Source organism: Labrus mixtus, chromosome 6 (assembly GCF_963584025.1).
Source record: "Labrus mixtus chromosome 6, fLabMix1.1, whole genome shotgun sequence".
NCBI lineage: Eukaryota > Metazoa > Chordata > Actinopteri > Labriformes > Labridae > Labrus > Labrus mixtus.
Window position 1 is genome coordinate 11,029,498 of NC_083617.1, and position 19,083 is coordinate 11,048,580.

Below are 19,083 nucleotides of genomic sequence, written 5' to 3' on the forward strand. Positions count from 1 at the left end.
TGCACGCTGTTACAAAGCAGGTATTTGCCAAATACTTGAAGTAGTTTTATAACAGCGGCTCTTATATCGGTTGTTGTACTGTAAAATGTTCCAAGAAATGTCAGGAAGACTCATACTAAGCTCCCCTCATTAGACAGTTGATCACATATATATCAGGTCACCAATGTCCATGCAAAGATCTGTATCTTAAGAAAGTGCAATTCAATGAATATGTGCAATATTATGCATTTTTCTACTGTTTCTACATCACTATTAAATCATTTTCAACTGAAGGTGATACGGTGTGCTGCTATTTCTACTGAACACTAGAGGCAATACAGCTGACAAATGGGAAGAGAATGGCTCTCTTGGGTTAAGACATGAGTGAGGCACCAGATGCAGACTAAGAAGAATTTATGTCAACAAAAAGAAAAACCTTAGGCTTACTTTGAGGTGTCCAGGGAAGTGAAAATACAAAGGAAACATTTCAAGGTCCAACAAAGCAGGTGACAAACACAGGTAGAGCCACGAGGAACATCCACACAAGAGACTGGCATTAAAAAAAAAAAAAACTGGCACTGAAGAAAGGGGAGGACAAAGGCTGTGTCCGAAATCACAGACTCATTTACTACTAAAAAGAAACAGTGTCGGACTGTTCTCGTATTGGCGTCATTGCTCTCGCACAATAAACACACAGTTCAACAACGCCCATCTATCAATAATAAATAATGTCATGAATTCAGTGATAACTTATATTATACTGAGCATGTTTTCACTTAAGAATCACTTTATTTTTGCGGTACTTCTTATTTATTTGTCCCATACAAACTCCTTCCACTTTTTTTCCTGCCCACCATAATGCATGATGATATTTATTACTTGGTTAGTGACCACTTCTTGTACACTACTTTCCATTAGGCCTTTAAGGATACATGAGTCCACTATATAGTTTCTAATGATTAGAACAACACTAAGAAATGGCTGAGTGGTGGCTGATTTCCGACACAGCCAAAGATTGTGTACAACGGGAGTAGCAGGGAGAGGTAACACTGATCATACACAGGTGAAAACAATGAGGGCAGGGCACACATAAAGACAGGAAAAGAAAAGGAAGGAAGTGGGGTTACACATCAGGAATAGGGAAGTGATAAAGAAAACAGGAAATGATAACTGAACAAAAAAATAATGTAAATACAAAACTGAAAAAAGGATAATAAAGAACAGACTATTTTAATTGGTAGCCCGTGTTTCTGGTAGTAAAAGTCCTCAACATTTCTTCCCTGGAAAATGATGCATGAAATCACAGGTGTTGCGCATCAACGGCTTCAATATCTATATAACATTTTCCCTCATGAGTCAATAAAATAATAACCAAAACTAGGGTCTAAAAGTTGAAGATAATTATAAGCTTTTTTAATAACCAATGAAGGGAATTATGAATAAAAAGGTGCGTTTTTATACAAGCTTAAGATTCTGTGACTTGGGACACTGAAGACAAGCAGAAGTGTACGATTTTAGAGTTAAGACAATTTTGGGTTGATTTTAGTTGAAATCACAACTATTTTAACATTTCAAGACCTGCAATGACAAAGATATTTAAATTCTTTACTATTGAGTTTGAGTCTCTGAAAGGCCTGTTTTCAATAATGGAGGCTAAGGACTAATGGGAACTGTAGTTATTTAGTCGTATTTAGAACCATTCTTGTTAAAAAAAAAAAAAATTGTAAAACATGATTTTCTAAAAAATAAAAAACACTTTGGAAAGCTTTTTTTATATTGCAGAGTTTACGTAAAAACAGGATAGTCCTGTGCTCCTATGTTTAGAAACACAGAGTATTTAGTTCAAGGGGAAAAACTGAAATGGAAATATAGGAAAAGTTCAAACACTACTCTAACACTTTCTCTATGTGACAGTAGAGCGCTGCACCAGGACTGGCTGTAGGCACAGCCGGAGCTGCATTCAGTAGCTGTCAAACAGCCCACATTTTACATCTTTTGTGCTTTAGTGAAGCAGACTTGGACCATGACCAGGGCTCAGCAGCAGTGCGGTTCAGCTCCCTCTTTTCCTTTCTAATGTGATTAGTCTTCAATAGCGAGAAGAGACACAACCTTCAAGTCAAGACCAGCAAGGGAGTGGGGGTTCCAGTCCATCAAGCTGAGTGACCTGATCCCACATCCATCCATCCATCCCTCCCTCTCCCCAGATTACCCCTACTGTGTCCGTCTCTTTCATTCTCCTCAGCTGATTCTCCTGTGCTTTATTTTACTAATGTCCTGTATCATCTGATTTCCCTTCGCATTTCCTTCCTCTATTTTTTTTCCACAGCTCACAGTTCTTTCTACATTTATCTTCCTCCTCTGCCATCTGCTACTTACTGTCAAGCACCGAGGAGATCCCATTTTCAATGTCGTTTTTACCAAAGTAAAATAAGTGAATTCACTAAAACGCTTTTCTTCCTTTAGCGGCTTTATTGAAAATCATTACATTTTCTTTGTTGCTTAGTGTTAAAAACATGTCATAAGCAACATGATCTGGCAATGTTATGATAGTGGAGGGATAAAGTCATTAAGCTAAAGAAATTAAAAGATTCAACTTTGCACAGATTCTGTCTTGGTTTTGCAAACAATACATGATTTTAATAAAAACAATTTCAAATGCAACATTAAATAAAGTCATTTGCTGTAGCTTGGTCTTCATACAGTCATATCATGTTATAATACAATGTATGTCTACATGTGAAGTTTAGTTTATTAAGTGAAAAAAACTTTGGCTACTGTAAGAATTTTCATTTACCATGTTAATATTTTCTTTACCACTGGCCAAAATAATCCTCCAATGGATGGCAGTAGTTCTTCACATTACTGCAGCAAAATGAGAAGTAAAAATAATACGATGACTTAGTAAATACGTAGATACTGATTTTAATGACTGACTTTAATACATACTATACCAAGTAGATGATGTAATACAACTCTGTTGAATATTATGCATATGATATGGCATAATATGCTATTGATTATATCATATTTCAGTTTGTGGTGGTCTCTTTAAGATCAGTGCTTTTTGGGTGTTATTACGAACACTCTTAAGGAAGACCATTAGGACGGATCCGCCGGACCCTGTCTTGTTCAGCGCAGTACACACACCTCTGAACGGGCAGCCGATTGCACGGGCTCGATTCCCAGGCACAATGATGTACTTGGTGACGGTATTGAGGTGATAGTTACGTAAATCCACCAGCGCTGAGACACAGGATAGGTAGGCCTGGCAGAGGTCAGAGCTGGAGCGAGATAGGATGAAGTCTCTCAGAAATGGACCGACGGATAGAGTTTCTATCAGATGACGGTGGGCGGTAGGCATGTAATCCCTCATACGTGTCAGGAAGGCACCTAGATTAGGTGAATCAATGAAGAGAAAGGAAGCAAATAACAACCTTTGCTGGAAACATTTTCTGTCAGGGCAATCAAGTGACAGCACAGGCAGAGTGATTCATTCATGAGAAACATCAGAGAGGGTCAGAGGTTGAGGCAAATGCGTCTTCACCTGTCTCATCCTCGTGCCGGATGCACAGCAAAGCATCGAAGCACTGAATGGCTGAACTCTGGGCTGCACTCCCGCCTGATAAAAAAATTGGCTCATCGCTCACACCTTCATATAACAACCCGCATGGAAGCAAAGGGTTGTCTCGCCACCTAAAGCAGGTCAAACATACATGTTCTATAACGTTCCTTTTCGTAGATGCACATTACCATGAGAGTAGGAGAACATGATACCATTGAACATGCTAATACACAGAGTTCAGCAGTGGAAATATGTGCAATAGAAGCAAGGGGGGTGGACTTTTAGTGTTATTTCCATCTATTGTAAAAAGGAAATAATCTCCAGACAAGATAAAAGGGGTAATAATGGATTTGAAGAAAATATAAATTGTGGTTGGTGTTTTTTGTTTTGGATTTTGAAAATTTCAAAAAATCAGAGAACCGAAAAAAAGACTAAGCACTTTGAGTTTTCTGTTGTATCTTTCATCACTAGAAGTACACTGATTTACACAAGTCTTATCCTTATAACAGGTCTTATAACACTAGGACTTTTATCTGCACCAGATAAGATTGATATTAAATTAATGAATAACTTTGAGATTGGGCGTTTTAAAAGCCCTATAACTCACCCTGAAAGAAAAAGTCTTAATTTTCCATGAAACAGAGTTGGATCCACATGATCTGAGAAGAGAACAAATTCAGTCACTGTAATTACCTTGAATTTCTCTGCCTTCATAAAATGCACAGCATGTAAATGGATTAAATTCGGATTGGACAACTTATAATTCAAATTTACTGTGCATGAGTTTGAAAGTTTCCTTCATCCTCTTCAAAGACTGAGTCACTTTGTTGAGACCTCTCTGCACACCGCTGAGGTCTGAGATTTTCATTGCATGCATCACCTCCAGAACCCCCTGTATAGAGTTGAAAGTTTAATATGCAATACTAAATGATAAGGATCAGGACACAAACAGTATGTGGATAGAAACTAAAAGAGAAAGTGGGCAGATGGGGAAAAAAAGGCATTATGATGAGGTTCAGAAAGAGTTAAAATGAAAAAGAGGAAGAGTAGCCGCAGTCAGTACTAACCGTCACGCCTGAACTGGCAGCCATCTCGACCAACTGTGACACTATAAAAAATCCCCTGCAACTCTCTCCACCAGGAAAGGAAAATATCAAGTCCATGTTCCTGTTTATCGAAAATGATGTTTTGAAAATAAATGAGCTGAACATCATACGATTGAGTTGCCCCAAAAAAAAAACATGTGACAGTGCAACTGAGCAAAACAGAGAAGATGATTTATTTTTCCCTTCAACTCACCTGATTTCCATTTCTCTGAAATGAAAAAAAAAAGAAGAGAATTCAAGTTTTTGTCGGAGACAGAAGTACCCAGCTTTTTTTCTGTTATATTTAACATTCAGTTAAATAGTGTCAGTGTTGTACTACTTGAGTCCAGGACTGGGACTCAACTCATGTCCTGATTTTCAGGACTCTTGACTCGACTTGGAATCGAGCACTAATGACTCGGACTTAGACTTGGACTCGACTCGTTTACTGCATTCTGACTCTGAAGATGGAGAGGATGACTATTTATCAGTAAAGTCTGTGGTTTTTTTTTTGTTTGTTTTTAATAGCGTTTCAAGTGCTGTCTTGTTCAGCAGAAGTTTGTGTGTCATCATGGTAATGCATGGCTGTGGATTGGGCTTACGTGTCATAAATGATTAATAGCGGTTGAGTTGCACATATTTCTGAATTCATCAAAAAATACTATAGAGACAACTCCGCGGTTGGAAAGGATCATTACATCTCCCGGTTAAGAGTCACGCAGCACTGTAACTTCGTATATAATTTAAATGTCCAGACACGCTAACAGTATCAGTCACAATCTAATGGTAAAAATGTCTCACAAAGTCAGTTAAGGTTCATACAGTGAAATAGTTTGGAAGGAAACAGCAGTCCTCTTTAGAAATTCTGAGCTCCATCAGAACAATATTTAAAATTTGATTTTAAAAGCTAAAGTTAATCAGTCCTTTCTGGGGCGTTTCCTCTGTCCTGTCAAGTTCTAATAGCTATAAACAGGTTCTTCTTATGACAAAAGAGGGTCTGTGGACTAAGAACACTGAAACATCACAACAAAATATATTTACTCACCCTGTGGGATCCCTTAATTTCCAGTTTGCCAAAACTGTGTCCGCGTAGGTTAGGATGGGTGGAAGGCCAAGCCTGCGAGATATCAGCCAAAAGGGCCAGGCCAGGGCTTTAGGGAGAATCTGTCAAACAACCATAAAGGTTGAATTTCAAACAAGTAGTGCTTCTTTACTGACATTTCTGAGGCTTTTAGCCATTCTAATAGTTCATGTCTGTTAGTCCAATACTTAAAGTATTCTTCTGACTTTTCCTCTAGCATTACTTGTTGTTGTAACTTTTCTGGATCTTTTTACTGGATGCAGTGGTCCACAATTAAGTTTTCCATCTAAGTAAATATACAGCTGTTTATTAGATTGCCATAAAATCTAGTTATTTTCCTATTAACCTGTCTTTGACCACCCCTGAATCTATCCAGCACCATATAATATAAAGATTTACAATACTTATGTATGAACATAACCTGCAAAACCGGCAGAAAATGATATTACCTTCAGCTGCACAGCTCCTTAGTTCTTTAATGCCTGACTGTTACACATTAGTGTGTTGTCATGTCTAGATTAACATGTAGCTTAAGGCATTAAAGCACCACAGCCTCACGGAGCTAACAGCGTATCTGTGTTATGTCTTGAGTTATTAGTCAGATTGTCAGTTCATTAGTGACGGAAATGTTTTTCTTAAAAGTCCACCTTCCAGAGCCGTGTCTTATTTACCTCAGCAGGTGCTTGTTGTCCTTCCTGCCACACGTATCCCATGCTGATGAATCCCAGAGCTAGATGAGCCAGCCTGAGCTCCCGATGGTTACTCAAAAGGTGGGTGCTCAAGAGCGGCATCTGGAAAAGGAACACATTTACTGTTAATATTGTATCTTTGGTGTTCACATTCAAATACACAAGTTTTAAAAACTGACTTACTATGTGTTCATTCTCACCTTATGAACCAGCTCCCTTAGTTTACCAGTCTCTATCAGATGCTCAAGATTATTAGCCAGGTCCAGCCAAACCTGATAATAGTCTGGAAGGTGTCTCTATAGACGATAATAAGAATACAATAACATTTATTTGTGTTATATATATATTTAACATGTGGGGGGATGTTCTTGTAGAGTGTAATCATAAATATCATCAGCTTGTGTTTACCGTGGTGCCTGACCTGCGTGTCAGGGAATGACTGCAGCTATCAATCACAGACAGAAAGCAATTTAAAGAGGAGGAGGCAGAGATAAACTGAGAAAATTACCCAAGTAAAAAAAAAGATGGAATGCCCTAATGTGAAGTCACTACATAAACAGACATGTGGGCTATGCTTAATACCTACATGTGTAGATATTCTGAAAACCTCGGCAGTATTTAACAAATAAGCCATTCATAGGCATAAGAATATCCTAATTTACCATTTAAATTTCAACCAACTGTTATGCAGAAATAAGTCACCGATAGCTAGGCACAGGAACAGCTCAAAAAAAAAAAAAAACTGGATCAATAACACTTCATTACCTCACTCAAAAACAATAGCTATATGTGTCAGTCAAAGGCCCTACATCTATATAAAGGCTAATGACTATTCTATGTTATCATGAACTGTCACAGGTACAGCTACATCTCCTAGCCTAACCTGTTTTAGATGTCAAAGAAATAGTTGAAAGACAGGGATTTTCCGTTGAATGGGAAAAGAAAAGATGACAAGGGAGCTTACCAGAGGTTCTTCAAGCAGAAATCCAAGCTCTTCAGAAATATCAAATGTATCAAAGTCAGCCTGCAGTGTTCCTCTGACTGTAGTGTCCATATTCTCTGCTCTCTGTACTCATCAACATGCAGTAGTAGTTGTAGTGGAAGTAGCTTTGAAGGCAGAACTGCTCTGTGCATCTATTACACAGATATTTATTGTTTAACCTACCTTTGTCACATCCCTTTTTCCACACTATCAAATTGTAGAGAGCCAATCAGATTTCTTGAGATGTAATGTCACAGGGCTGAAATAAAAATTCCCTGGTTTGCATGTGATGTAAAGAATAGCTTCCAATTTCTGATAAGTGTGTTGCACAAACTAGACAAATGTCATGTGTGTGTGTGACTCAGATTTTCTAAAAGTGATGATTACAGTGAAGTAGGTCATTGAGACAAATACCTAAAAGCACACACAGAACTCAATGATGAATTTGATTATGTTAAATCCTCAGCACTGGCACTTTAATATTTAATGTAACATAACAAAATGTATGATATATGACCAATATTTACAAATTCACGTGCAGAGTATTGCACAGTGAAGACATTGAAGTGTGTATAAGTAATGCACTGATGGTGCGGTGGAATTTCTGTAGTTATTTAGAGTTAATTTACAGATGTCATTAGGGTTATTCACTGTTCTCTAATGTCAGTCAGACCTGACAGAGTTCAGCTGTTAGTAGAACACCAAGTACAGCTTAGAGAGTGTCAACTGTTTTTCCTGCAAGGATGTTTGGTAGACTTGTTGTCTGCTCCAGTGTAATTGAAGTCACAGATTAGTCTAGATGTGTCAATGTGACACGACCCTGATAATGGTAATGTCTTTTGGAATACATGCGATGCCTTTCGAAAAGTTCTGCAGATGTGATTGAGCAAGACACGAGTACAGAAGTGTGTTGTTGAATCATGTCTCCTCATGAGTATTCTTCTTATATATAAACTTTCATCCGTCATGATTTGGTCTTATTTAGTTTTGTATTTCAGTATTTAGGTTTCCATGTTTTAATTTCTGCTGTTTATCCTAGTGTTGCTTGTTTCCCTTGTGTGTTTTTGTCCTAATGTTTCACAGTTTAGTCTTTAGTGTGTTATTTTGTAACTTCGTACCCTAGTGTTTCTTTATGTTCTAGTGTGTTTTTGTTACTTTCTTGAGTTCTCTGTGTATCTTAGTGTTTCTTGATTTATGTTGTAGTTCTAGTCTCCAGTGCTTCTTGTCTTGTGTTTATTCCTGCCTCTGTGTGTTTTCCCTCCAATGTGATTGCCCTCATTGTCTTCACCTGTGTCTGATTACCCTATGTCTATTTAGTCTCTGTGTTTCTTCCCCTCAGAGTCAGTTTTTTTTGTTGAACTTTTGGAAGTAAGTTTTTGTTTGCCTTTGGCTTTTTTGTTTATTGAATATATTTAGTTAATTCTGCACGTGGGTCCAGTTCCTTATTTTTCCCCTGAACATGACAGAATGAACTGACGTAATGAACCCAGCTGATTTTTTAAATTGTAACTACGAGCCTTCTACCTGGGAGGGGACACGGCTTGCAATTTTTCCTGGTTCCCGTAGCGGGAGGAGAAATAGTCAAAGGGGCACAAGATGTCCGGAGTCTCTCTGGTGGCTTTTCTGTTGGACCTTGCCTTGGAGCCAGAAAGCTCCAGAGAGTCTCCTCAGCCACACCAGCTGAAGCTTCAACCCAAGCCTCAGCCCAAGCGTCAGCCCAGGCCTCAACCCAAGCCCCAGCTCAAGCCTCAGCCTCCCTGTGTTCCAGCAGAGCGCTGTCTGCCACCAGTTCCAGCAGGGCGCTGTCTGCTCCCTATTCCTGTTCCAGCAGAGCACTGTCTGCCACCAGTTCCGGCAGAGCGCCGTCTGCCCCCTGTTCCTGTTCCAGCAGAGCGCTGTCTGCGTGGGAGGCCCTGCCTATTCCTATGACTCCTGTGTCTCTGTGGGAGGTTCTGCCCACTCTCGTGTCTCCATGGGAGGCCCCGCCCACTCCCATGTCTCCGTCGGAGGCCCTGCTTTCGGCTCCTGTGCCCTCGTCGGAGGCCCTGCTTTCGGCTCCTGCGCCATCGTCGGAGGCCCTGCTTTCGGCTCCTGCGTCCTCATCGGAGGCCCTGCTTTCGGCTCCTGCGTCCTCGTCGGAGGCCCTGCTTTCGGCTCCTGCGCCCTTGTCGGAGGCCCTGCTGACTCGTGCGCCCTCGTCGGAGGCCCTGCTGACTCCTGCGCCCTCGTCGGAGGCCCTGGCGACTCCTGCTCCCTCGTCGAAGGTTCTGGCAACTCCAGCACTGTCGTCAGAGGATCTGCTGACTCTGCCCACTCCTGTGTCCTTGTTTGAGGCTAGAATGAAACCTCCTGGCCTCCCACCTGAACTAGTCTGCCCGTTCGGTCAGCCTCCCGGCCGTCCACCAGAGCTGTTCCCTGAGTTTGGTCGGCCCCAGTTCGTCCGCCTGATGGTACAGAGTAGTTCTAGTCTCCAGTGTTTCTTGTCTTGTGTTTATTCCTGCCACTGTGTGTTTTCCCTCCAGTGTGATTACCCTCATTGTCTTCACCTGTGTCTGATTAACCTATGTCTATTTAGTCTCTGTGTTTCTTCCCCTCTGGATCAGTTCATTGTTGTTTGTATGTCATTTGTTGGTATATGTCAGTTTTTGCTCGTGCTCCTGTGTGGCTCCCTGTTTTTGACCCCAGTGTTTTTTGTTGAACTTTTGGGAGTAAGTTTTTGTTTGCCTATGGCCTTTTTGTTTATTAAATATATTTAGTTAATTCTGCATGTGGGTCCAGTTCCTTGTTTTTTCCCTTGAACGTGACATCATCAACGTAAGCCAACTGAGTTTTATTGTATGGCGTCAAGTCTTAATGATTTCCTCAACAGATGGGTTGTTTCAGAAAAATGATTCACAGATTTATCTCCCATAATATCATTAATTGTTATAAAATGACCAAACTTAGGGCCTTTGACTTATAAGTCAAAGTCCATCCAGCTCTTTCAGTGAGGATTCTAAATAAATATATATTTTTTAATTGCTTTGGTGGTTGACAACCAACATGACAGAGGAATTCTTTTGGGTGGGAAACATGGATAGTGTAATGTTATCAGCAGCATGAAAACAATGAAACATGAGTGTGAATGGATGCTGTCAGCAGCAATACAAGTAGATCAACAAAATTGTTGTTTTTCCAGATTGTGCTTTACAGGTAAGATCAAGGGATGAAAAGAAAAAAATCAATGTGTTGTTTTCTTTATGTATGCAGAGGAAAGGACCTAAATGCAGACTTGACTCTCCTCCTCTGCAACCCTGACCTTCTCCAGGCTTATGTGTCTGTATGTGTGCAGAAAAAGACTAACCCTAACCCTAACCCACCCATCCAGCCCCCTTCTACAAAGTTCATGTATGACGCAGGTGTGGGAACATAAAGGGTCAATGTGGAGAACGTTCAGAGTTAGTAAGTGGACATTGAATTGAGGGTGGTTGTTTTTTTTTTTTTTTTTTTCTGCATGCTTACCTGTGCATTGTATTACTTTCTGTTCCTGTATTTGTAATATGATGACGTTGTCCTTACACTGAATATTGATATGAGCACTAAAACAGTCAACATAACAGATAGTCTTCCTCCTCCTCCTCATGCATGCCATCCCTCAGGTAAATCAAATGTATTTACAATAGTCTAGAATGAAACCGACATAGACCATCTCTTTTTGTGTGCTACATTTATGAAAGGACAACTCTGAACAATGTCTGACTCTGGTTCTTTGGACACTGTCTGCAGTTCCTATTTGGAGTGAACAAAGTAAAGAGGAATTTGTACCTTAGGTTCATTGCAAACCTGTTTTTTAATATTTACTCCATTCCTATTTAAAACGGAAGTCCTCACAGACTATCTTGCAAGCTGACCCTAATTTCATAATTCTGCACCAATAAGCAAAGAGGGATATCTAAGGAGCAATGAGACATGAGGGCAGCTTTCATGGAAGTATTTTACTGGCAGACATGCCCACTTATTGGATATTTGTTATTGATAGGACGCTGCAGCTTACTCATTATGACATACATATACTGGAGTTTCTAACCGGAGAAAGGAAGTGAACAGACCTTACAACGCTTACAAGAAGAAAAAAAAACAGTATGAAACGAAACAGAGGGCTTTGACAAAGGATCCATAGTTTACAACCACAGATTAGAACAAAATGAACCTTGAAAAATTAAAGCAGCAGTGTCAACACAGTGCATTTATTTTTTCTCTCACAGTTGACTGTTTCAAATGCATCATTCTGTCACTGAATATGATAACCTGTGTGACTTGTGGATATAATATAGTGCTAACTGAGCGTTTATTAGCACAAGTCCCTTGCACATGTATGCAGACGCAAACAGCTGTTGAAGCCGACTGGCAGCTGATCCAGATGTTATCAGCTGTCACAAAAAAAAGGAAATCCCTCAGCCACACGTGACGCTTCATAGAAGAGGAAGTATCATTTCTCCACCAACATATTTCCTCTTCTCATTTCTCCTTGCATGATTTCTTTGTGTCTCCCGGGTGGGGGAGGGGCTGAAAGCGAGGACAAGTGTTGAAAATGTGAAAGCAATTCTAGAAACTGGGCATGAACCAGTTATTTTTTGTTTGTTTTATAACACTTTGAAGGTGAGGCTTCTCTGGCACAGATATGTCCAATTAGGGCAGGGCATGCGGTCACATTGAAGTGAAACACAGCAAGTGCATCCAAAGACGAGGTTAATACCTCTAAAAATTAGATTATATCTATGAATGTACCACAGATACTTCTTAAAATGATATTATAACTCAGCACATTATGAATTTGAGTTTATCTTACCAGACATTAAAACTACTAATGGATTTGTTCCCCCCTAATGTGTAAACTTGTTCAAATTGAGGCAGTTTAATCCTCTGTATGTGGTTATTTTCCTGTTTTTTGATCAGGTCTTGAGTTCCACATCACTTCAACGTTAGCAAAGCAAAGCGCCTATACCCTTTGCCTGTCATGCAAGCCCCTGTGCCTGCCTCCCATTGTCAGCATGCTTTACTGCCACTGCCAGCAATCTCTTAAAACCATTTAACCCTGTGAAGCAGCAGGAGGAAGAGACAGCGAGGAGAGAGGAGCAGGAAAGATGAAAGCTGCTGTGTTCAAATTAATTTCAAGACCACCTACCCAGTCATCAGACACAGGAGGTGCACAGGGACAGTAAATTTGCTCTGCAAAGGGGGAGAAGTGGATAAATTGTTACAAGGAGACTTGAAATCAGGACAGCACCGGTGCAATGTTACACTTGAAGGAGGGGAAGGAGAAAACCTGAAAGCTGTGGTTCATCTTGTGGATATTTACACTGTCTCAGTCCCTCATCTTTCACTTCTTGTTTCTACAGTTACTCCTAGTCAGATACTCCTGACCTTCTTTTTTCCTCTCTCGCATTCTGATTGTCTAAATAAAAGGGTGTGAAAAAAATGTATTAATGGAAAAAGTAACACTCAGAGAACTGGCTTCATTCTTTGCAAAACTTTGAGTGCTACATGGGTATCTGGGCAAAGCCTGCATGAGGAGGAATTCTCCCTGATTTTTTGCCTTGCTATCAACTTTGATGCCAACCTCAAACAGACGTTGCATCAGGAAGCTGAATATGGTCTTTTTGAGGACTTCAGTGTCTTTAGTTACAACTACTGCAGGTTATTTTCTGGTTAAATTCAAGGTTGCAGTGCATGTGAAAGGCACTACTGTTATGTTACACCAGGTACATAAGAATGAAGTTAACAGGTACAGAAGAGCGTTAAATACCTTCTACCGTTAACAATTTTGCAGTGCATGCTATGACTGATCTACGTCTTCATTGATATGCAGGAAAAAGTGACATCTGGTCTATCTTTGCATGCATTCTGTGCATAGCCAAACTTACGATGTAATGTAACTTGTTCAAATATAAACTTCTTATCTTAATTAACCAATAGGCTTTGAAAGGTATTTGACCTTTTCATCTCTTGCTGTAATTGAAATTAATTTGAAGTAATTCCCCTTTCCTAAGAAAAGCCATTCTGAGAAGTTTAGCAATGAAACCAAGGTTAAGGACTTTTCATGAAATGAGTCAAATAATGCAGCATCCAAATGCCAAACATTAGCCTCTTCTGACAGGTTGCAGATTTTTCCTGCATTCAAAACTTGCAGCCACCACAACCTAATTTTGCACAGCCACTAACCCTCGTCAAAGTCTTACAGATGTTTTCATGCAGTACAGTTTGACAAGTACAAGACTAGTGAATTTGTCATTTCTAAGGGCAATTACATGCTGTACACTGACATGGTGATGGTGCTGTGACGTAACTAGTCCAGAGCACCAGAAAACCCGCTGCTAACCAACAAAAGAGGAAGAAAAGCGAAAGGAGAGGAAGATCTTAAAAGTTTAATTCAAGAGTGTTTTTTTTTTTTCCCAGTTCACTGCTGTACAAGCATGACCTACACATTCACACGTCCTAAAATTATAAACACCTTTGCAGATCTCTGAATGCATGTTCAGCCTGCGGAGGGATCGTTCATTTGAGACATCTGTGACCATTAGAAAATCCAGACTGCAGCAGATTTAATAAACTACACTGAGAGACCTGAGAGTCACACAGAGTCATTGATTAAATATGACATTTTCTTTTTGTGTCTGCACATCTGTTTAGATGCAGATTATTTTCCTCCTTCTCAGCTGCAGCTTCGGAGTATAATACCCCTATTTATTTGTTATTCAGCCCCGTCACGTCTTGGTTACATCGTTGTAGCGTGTGATTAAAAAGTTTCGGCATGCCGATGTATTGTAGAAGAACCGAAAAAATGTTGATGATAAATGGATAAAAAGTTTGAACTCATTATTGTCACAAATAAAATTCACACTCAGAGACAAAGAGTTCCTCATTACACAGTCAGGATCAACAAGTTATGGAATCAGCTGGACATGTTAAAAACTGTTTTCCAGACATGGGGATGGTGTTAAAAATCAGATCATGTCTATAGTGGAGAAACTTCTCGAAAAGTTTCTAACTGCAGTTAATAATATAGAAAGTGACTGGTGTTCAAATCTGACTAATTTATAATTATGAAGGGTGAGAATATAGTGAAGGTGAAGAAGTGAACATCTCTCTGTCTCTTTCATGTTCATCATCAAACTCCATTTAACTGATGACACTTTAAATCTGCTACACTTTTAAATTTGACATCCATGCAGGACTACGAGATAGTTATTATTAATTCTCCATTTACAAAAATAAAGGGAAAATAAATACATTTTGTTTTAATTGATGCCCAAAAAGTAAGTATTAGTTTCCAGGGGAAGGACTCCCAGACCCCCCAGGCTTAATTTAATTCATTATCTTTGCTTTAACATGGAAATTACCACATAAGCTTTTATGTTGTATTGATTTTTACTTTTGAACAGAGCATATTGTACAGTAAATTAGGTTTGTCCTTTCTTCAATTACATACTGATTAGAATTTGAATGTTGCCACTGTATGCACGGTTCATATACACCGGTACCAACACCACGGCCTCATTTTGAGCCAGGAAAAAGCCTGCAAGCCTAGCCTCAGTTGAACAAAAGTTCCAGTTTTCACTTATCCACAGTTGGACCAATAATATATATATACAGGATATAAGGTCAGTAAAACATGAACCCACTCCTGCGGACCGCTCCCCTTGACTTTATGTGAAGCTGAAGAGAACTTCAGAAAGTGCTGCTCTATCTCTCTCCTCTGGAGTTCATTAAACCAAACTGACTGATGCTTTCTGGACATACACAACTTTCTTGTAATCCATTTAATGCCACAGCTCCTGTAATAACTGGCTACGTTTCAAAATCTTTGTATTTTGAGAAAGCCTGCGAGAACTAACACAACCTGAGATTTAGAACTTGACCTTTTCGGCATGCAGAGGATCAGTTAATTGGGGCTAAACTGGGTCAAATGAGAGATTTTGCTTGCACAGAGTATTAGGAGTTAAGATGTCAAAAAATCCAACTGTACGTGGAGTACACTTTAATTACTATAACGAAGCAAGACAATCACATTACTTTGTATGAGGTGGTTATTTATTATAACAGAAAGTCTTTTTCTAGAACTATTTTTCATTACAAATCCCAAAAAACAAACAAACAAACATGAGAACAATCTATACATCCTGTGCATAGCCTCTGTGCCTTTCAATACCGGTGTCCAATTGTTGGCACTGACTGATGTTTCCTCCTGTCTAGATCCTTGCTTGTGTTGTTTTTACTCTGCTTTTTTAAATGTTAGAACAGTAGAAATGAACATTACTGAATGTTAAAATTAGTATCTGAATAATGGGAAAACAATCGTTTGCCTATTTGCACTGAACAAGTATTACCTGGTACCTCATGTCACTTCAGAGTGAAAAATGTATTAAATCTTATTAGGGGTATGCAGCCATGACGTGGATTTTTTCAGTACCGTCATCACTGGTGTAAATACACATGTTTGGTTCTAGTTCGTACACAAGGAATCACCTATTGCTTAGCAACAATGGCGGATAACTAAAAGTAGGGTTAAATAATGATTTGTGACAGACAATGGCTCAGATTGAGTCCCCCCAGGCTTCTGCATGTTTGGCTCTGACACTCGGAGAAGAGGGTGTCTCAGATGCTCACTGATCAAAGGGCACTGCCTCCGCCTCGTGTCAGAGCAGGTATCAGTGTTAACAATGAAAGTGAATTGTGTCACAGTGATCAGGTAAACTTGCATCTCTCCAAATGTCAGCAAAGAACATCAACTAGAGCTGGGGCGACGCATCGACGTCCCAAACAACTAGATTGTCCATCACTCCAGTCCAGTGGTGGCGGTAATGCAACAGAAAGCTAGCCGCAAATCGCTGTAGACGCTAAAACGGAAGAAGAATTCACACAACAACAACAATAACAACAACGGCGTCGGCATGCAATAACAGCAGCGCGAGCACCGAGGAGCAACACATAGCCAAAAAAGTCACGCACACTGTCATTAAATTCAGCTGGCGTACCACACGAGTACGACAGCAATGAACGGACATCTGGAGTGAAAACACCCGGGAGCTGTGTCAGGATGGCAGCAAAACACCGTAAGTTCTGTTTACTTGGTGTGTTCTGTTGCTGAGATCTGAAAAAAAGATGACTTATTAAAAAAAGACTTTCCTTGGCCTCATGCTCAGAAAAGGGGTGGAGTATCACATCAAACAGGCTTGTTTGAGGAGGAGAAGGGGGATCAAAGTGCGTGAATATGTGTTCATGTGTGCGATCCCTTTTAATTCCTTGATAAAATATGTTAGTGCAAAAAGCAAAAAAATACAGTGATATGAATCTGAGGTCAAATTTCCCACCCCTACATCCAATAAAGAGCTGGGCAGAGCTGACAATATCAGTCTGAAATGGACAGGAGTCCATGACTGGCTTCAACACAGTAGAGGAATTGAACATTGGATCAGTTCTGTGGGAAAGGTAAGGAAGTAAGGGAATAAAAAGCATTTAATACATTTCATAAGATCGCTCATAAGTCAATGTTTATGTAAAAAATATGTGTAGAGGATTTTTGTTCTTTAACAGGAATAAAAGTAATCCATGAATTAAATTTGTATTTTTGATTTAGGTAAAAGAATAGGGAGTGTTTACATGCCTGTATTTCTTTGTACGCTTTGTTTAAACTTCAGAAGGGAATCTGGTTTGTATTTTTCCTTCGTTCAATCATGCTCGAGTCTCATTTACTCCAGGGGGAAGGTGAGATTGATTACACCTGAAGTCAATGTGGCACTGGTTTACGAAGTTCCTGTCTGATTGGCACAAGAGGACATGTAACAGGGAATATAAGGTGTGTGAGATGAGCAGGCTGGTTGATGTGCGTCACTTCAGAGGAGAATGCTGTGAGGAGAACCAGTTTCTAACTTCTTTCTTCTTCTAACGTCTCAGAAGACATTTGATAAAGGATGGAAGAAATTTTGTCGTAATGTTTTTTTTTTGTGTGTGTCTGAAAACATTTCCGTTTCAGCTGAGAAAATCTGCCACCTGGTTGTCCATCCTTTTTCCACTCACGCCGCCTGCCATCTAGAAGCACAACAGTAAAACAAAGCAAAGCAAAACTGGCAAATTATTCCAGTTGATCCTAACAACAGACATGGTAGTTTACTCAAAAACTACAGTAAGCTTAAGCTATAGTCACTGAAAACTCAAGAATTTGCCACAAATGAGTCAATCACCATGAATCTCACGATACATTGTTCAGCTTTACAGCCAAAATATACACATTTACGCCCTGCTACAAGGTGTAGGTCTCGATTGGGAGGGGGGGCTGAAGTATAACTTCAGAATAAATTACATTAAGGCTTTAAGTTCTGCATATTAACTTACACTTTGAGTCATGAGTGGGTGCCACAAGATGTCAGCTGAACCCTATACACCAGCTAATTTGTGCTTATTCTAGTCACCTTTGCTTGGACTGCCGCTGTGTGTGTGGTGTTAGAGCCTTTAGGATAATTTTACAACCAAAACTGTATGTCTTCCAGTGTTTACTGCTAATAAGTATGAGTACTTTTTCGTATTAGAACTAATTAGCAGGAATCAGTACTGCCCTCACCATACCTGGCTTGTAAGCAAAGCTTGTAAAACTCTAATAAGACAGCTGATGATTTGGCCATTGGCACAAACTCAGCTGTATACCTTGATGCCCCTCTACCACTCTACACTCTCTGTCAACACCAACAAGATGGTAAAATCCCAGTCGCTACTTTTATTATGGGTATACATTATTTTGTTGAATACAGGGCTATCCTTACCCCAGGGGGTTATGGGAATTAATTATGTGCTCCCCGACATTGGAAGTAATACTCAGATATAGGTTGTAAGCTAGTTAGCAGGACAATAACAACTTACAAGAGCAGACAAAATGCCTGTTTCATCTATTTCTTGTACTTCTGCTCTGATGTTTTTAGTTCTGTTGAGGCACACTACTGGTGAAGCTATGACTGGACATCGTGGGAAAAAGTAGACCCTTCACTATCCCTTTTCTGTTAAATGAGAATTAAAAAAAACTTGCAGATCCAACAGCAGCACTTCTGGGTCTTGTTTTTATGTACTGCATCAATAATGAATACTTTTAAATATACTCTTTAATATAATTTAAGGCTCCAGGCCAAGCATTCATTAAAAATTGAAAAATATGTTGCATTATGCATCATTTGGTTAGGCTTAGATTATTTTGTTGCCAGGCCCTTTAAAATAGAGAAATCTTTCTATCTCAGATGTGTTAACTATGAACTCTGGTGAGGACAGGGAGGAATGACACATGATGACAGTGAATTTATCAGTCTCCTTTGTAATCCACTGTACATGAAGATGTCACAAAGGGAGGAGTAAAGAATCAATTTGGCTTATGGTCATGCCTCTAACATATGGGACATGTCAATGGAGAGAGAAAACAAAGACTGAACGTTTTGTTTCAGGAACGCGACCATTTGTAGTCCTTGTCATCCGTCTTGGTATTCATATTTTCCACACATCACCACACACGAATGGACACATATAACCCCTCTTCTAAAGCGGACACAGACAGAGCATGAGGTGTGTCATTAATCAAAGCTACAAGGGGAGTTGATAGAGGTGTGCGGTATCTGTTCTGCGCGACACCAGGATGTCCTTCTGTATGTCAAAGGGGCCGAAGCTGGTAAAATACAAAGAAGAATTCC

At 39.7% G+C, this 19,083-nt stretch overlaps 1 protein-coding gene across 1 annotated transcript; it reads right to left on the reverse strand.

The window, feature by feature from the left end:
• Positions 1-2,898: 2,898 nt before the first annotated feature.
• Positions 2,899-7,556, reverse strand: LOC132975423 (indoleamine 2,3-dioxygenase 2-like). The gene is made up of 10 exons (XM_061039953.1): positions 7,361-7,556; positions 6,597-6,692; positions 6,379-6,498; positions 5,672-5,790; positions 4,841-4,855; positions 4,609-4,708; positions 4,316-4,433; positions 4,149-4,200; positions 3,524-3,672; positions 2,899-3,369 (listed from the first exon to the last, which is right to left on the reverse strand). Exons 1-10 carry the CDS (start codon positions 7,448-7,450, stop codon positions 3,002-3,004), a joined length of 1,227 nt encoding a protein of 408 aa, XP_060895936.1. The 5' UTR covers positions 7,451-7,556; the 3' UTR covers positions 2,899-3,001.
• Positions 7,557-19,083: the final 11,527 nt, after the last annotated feature.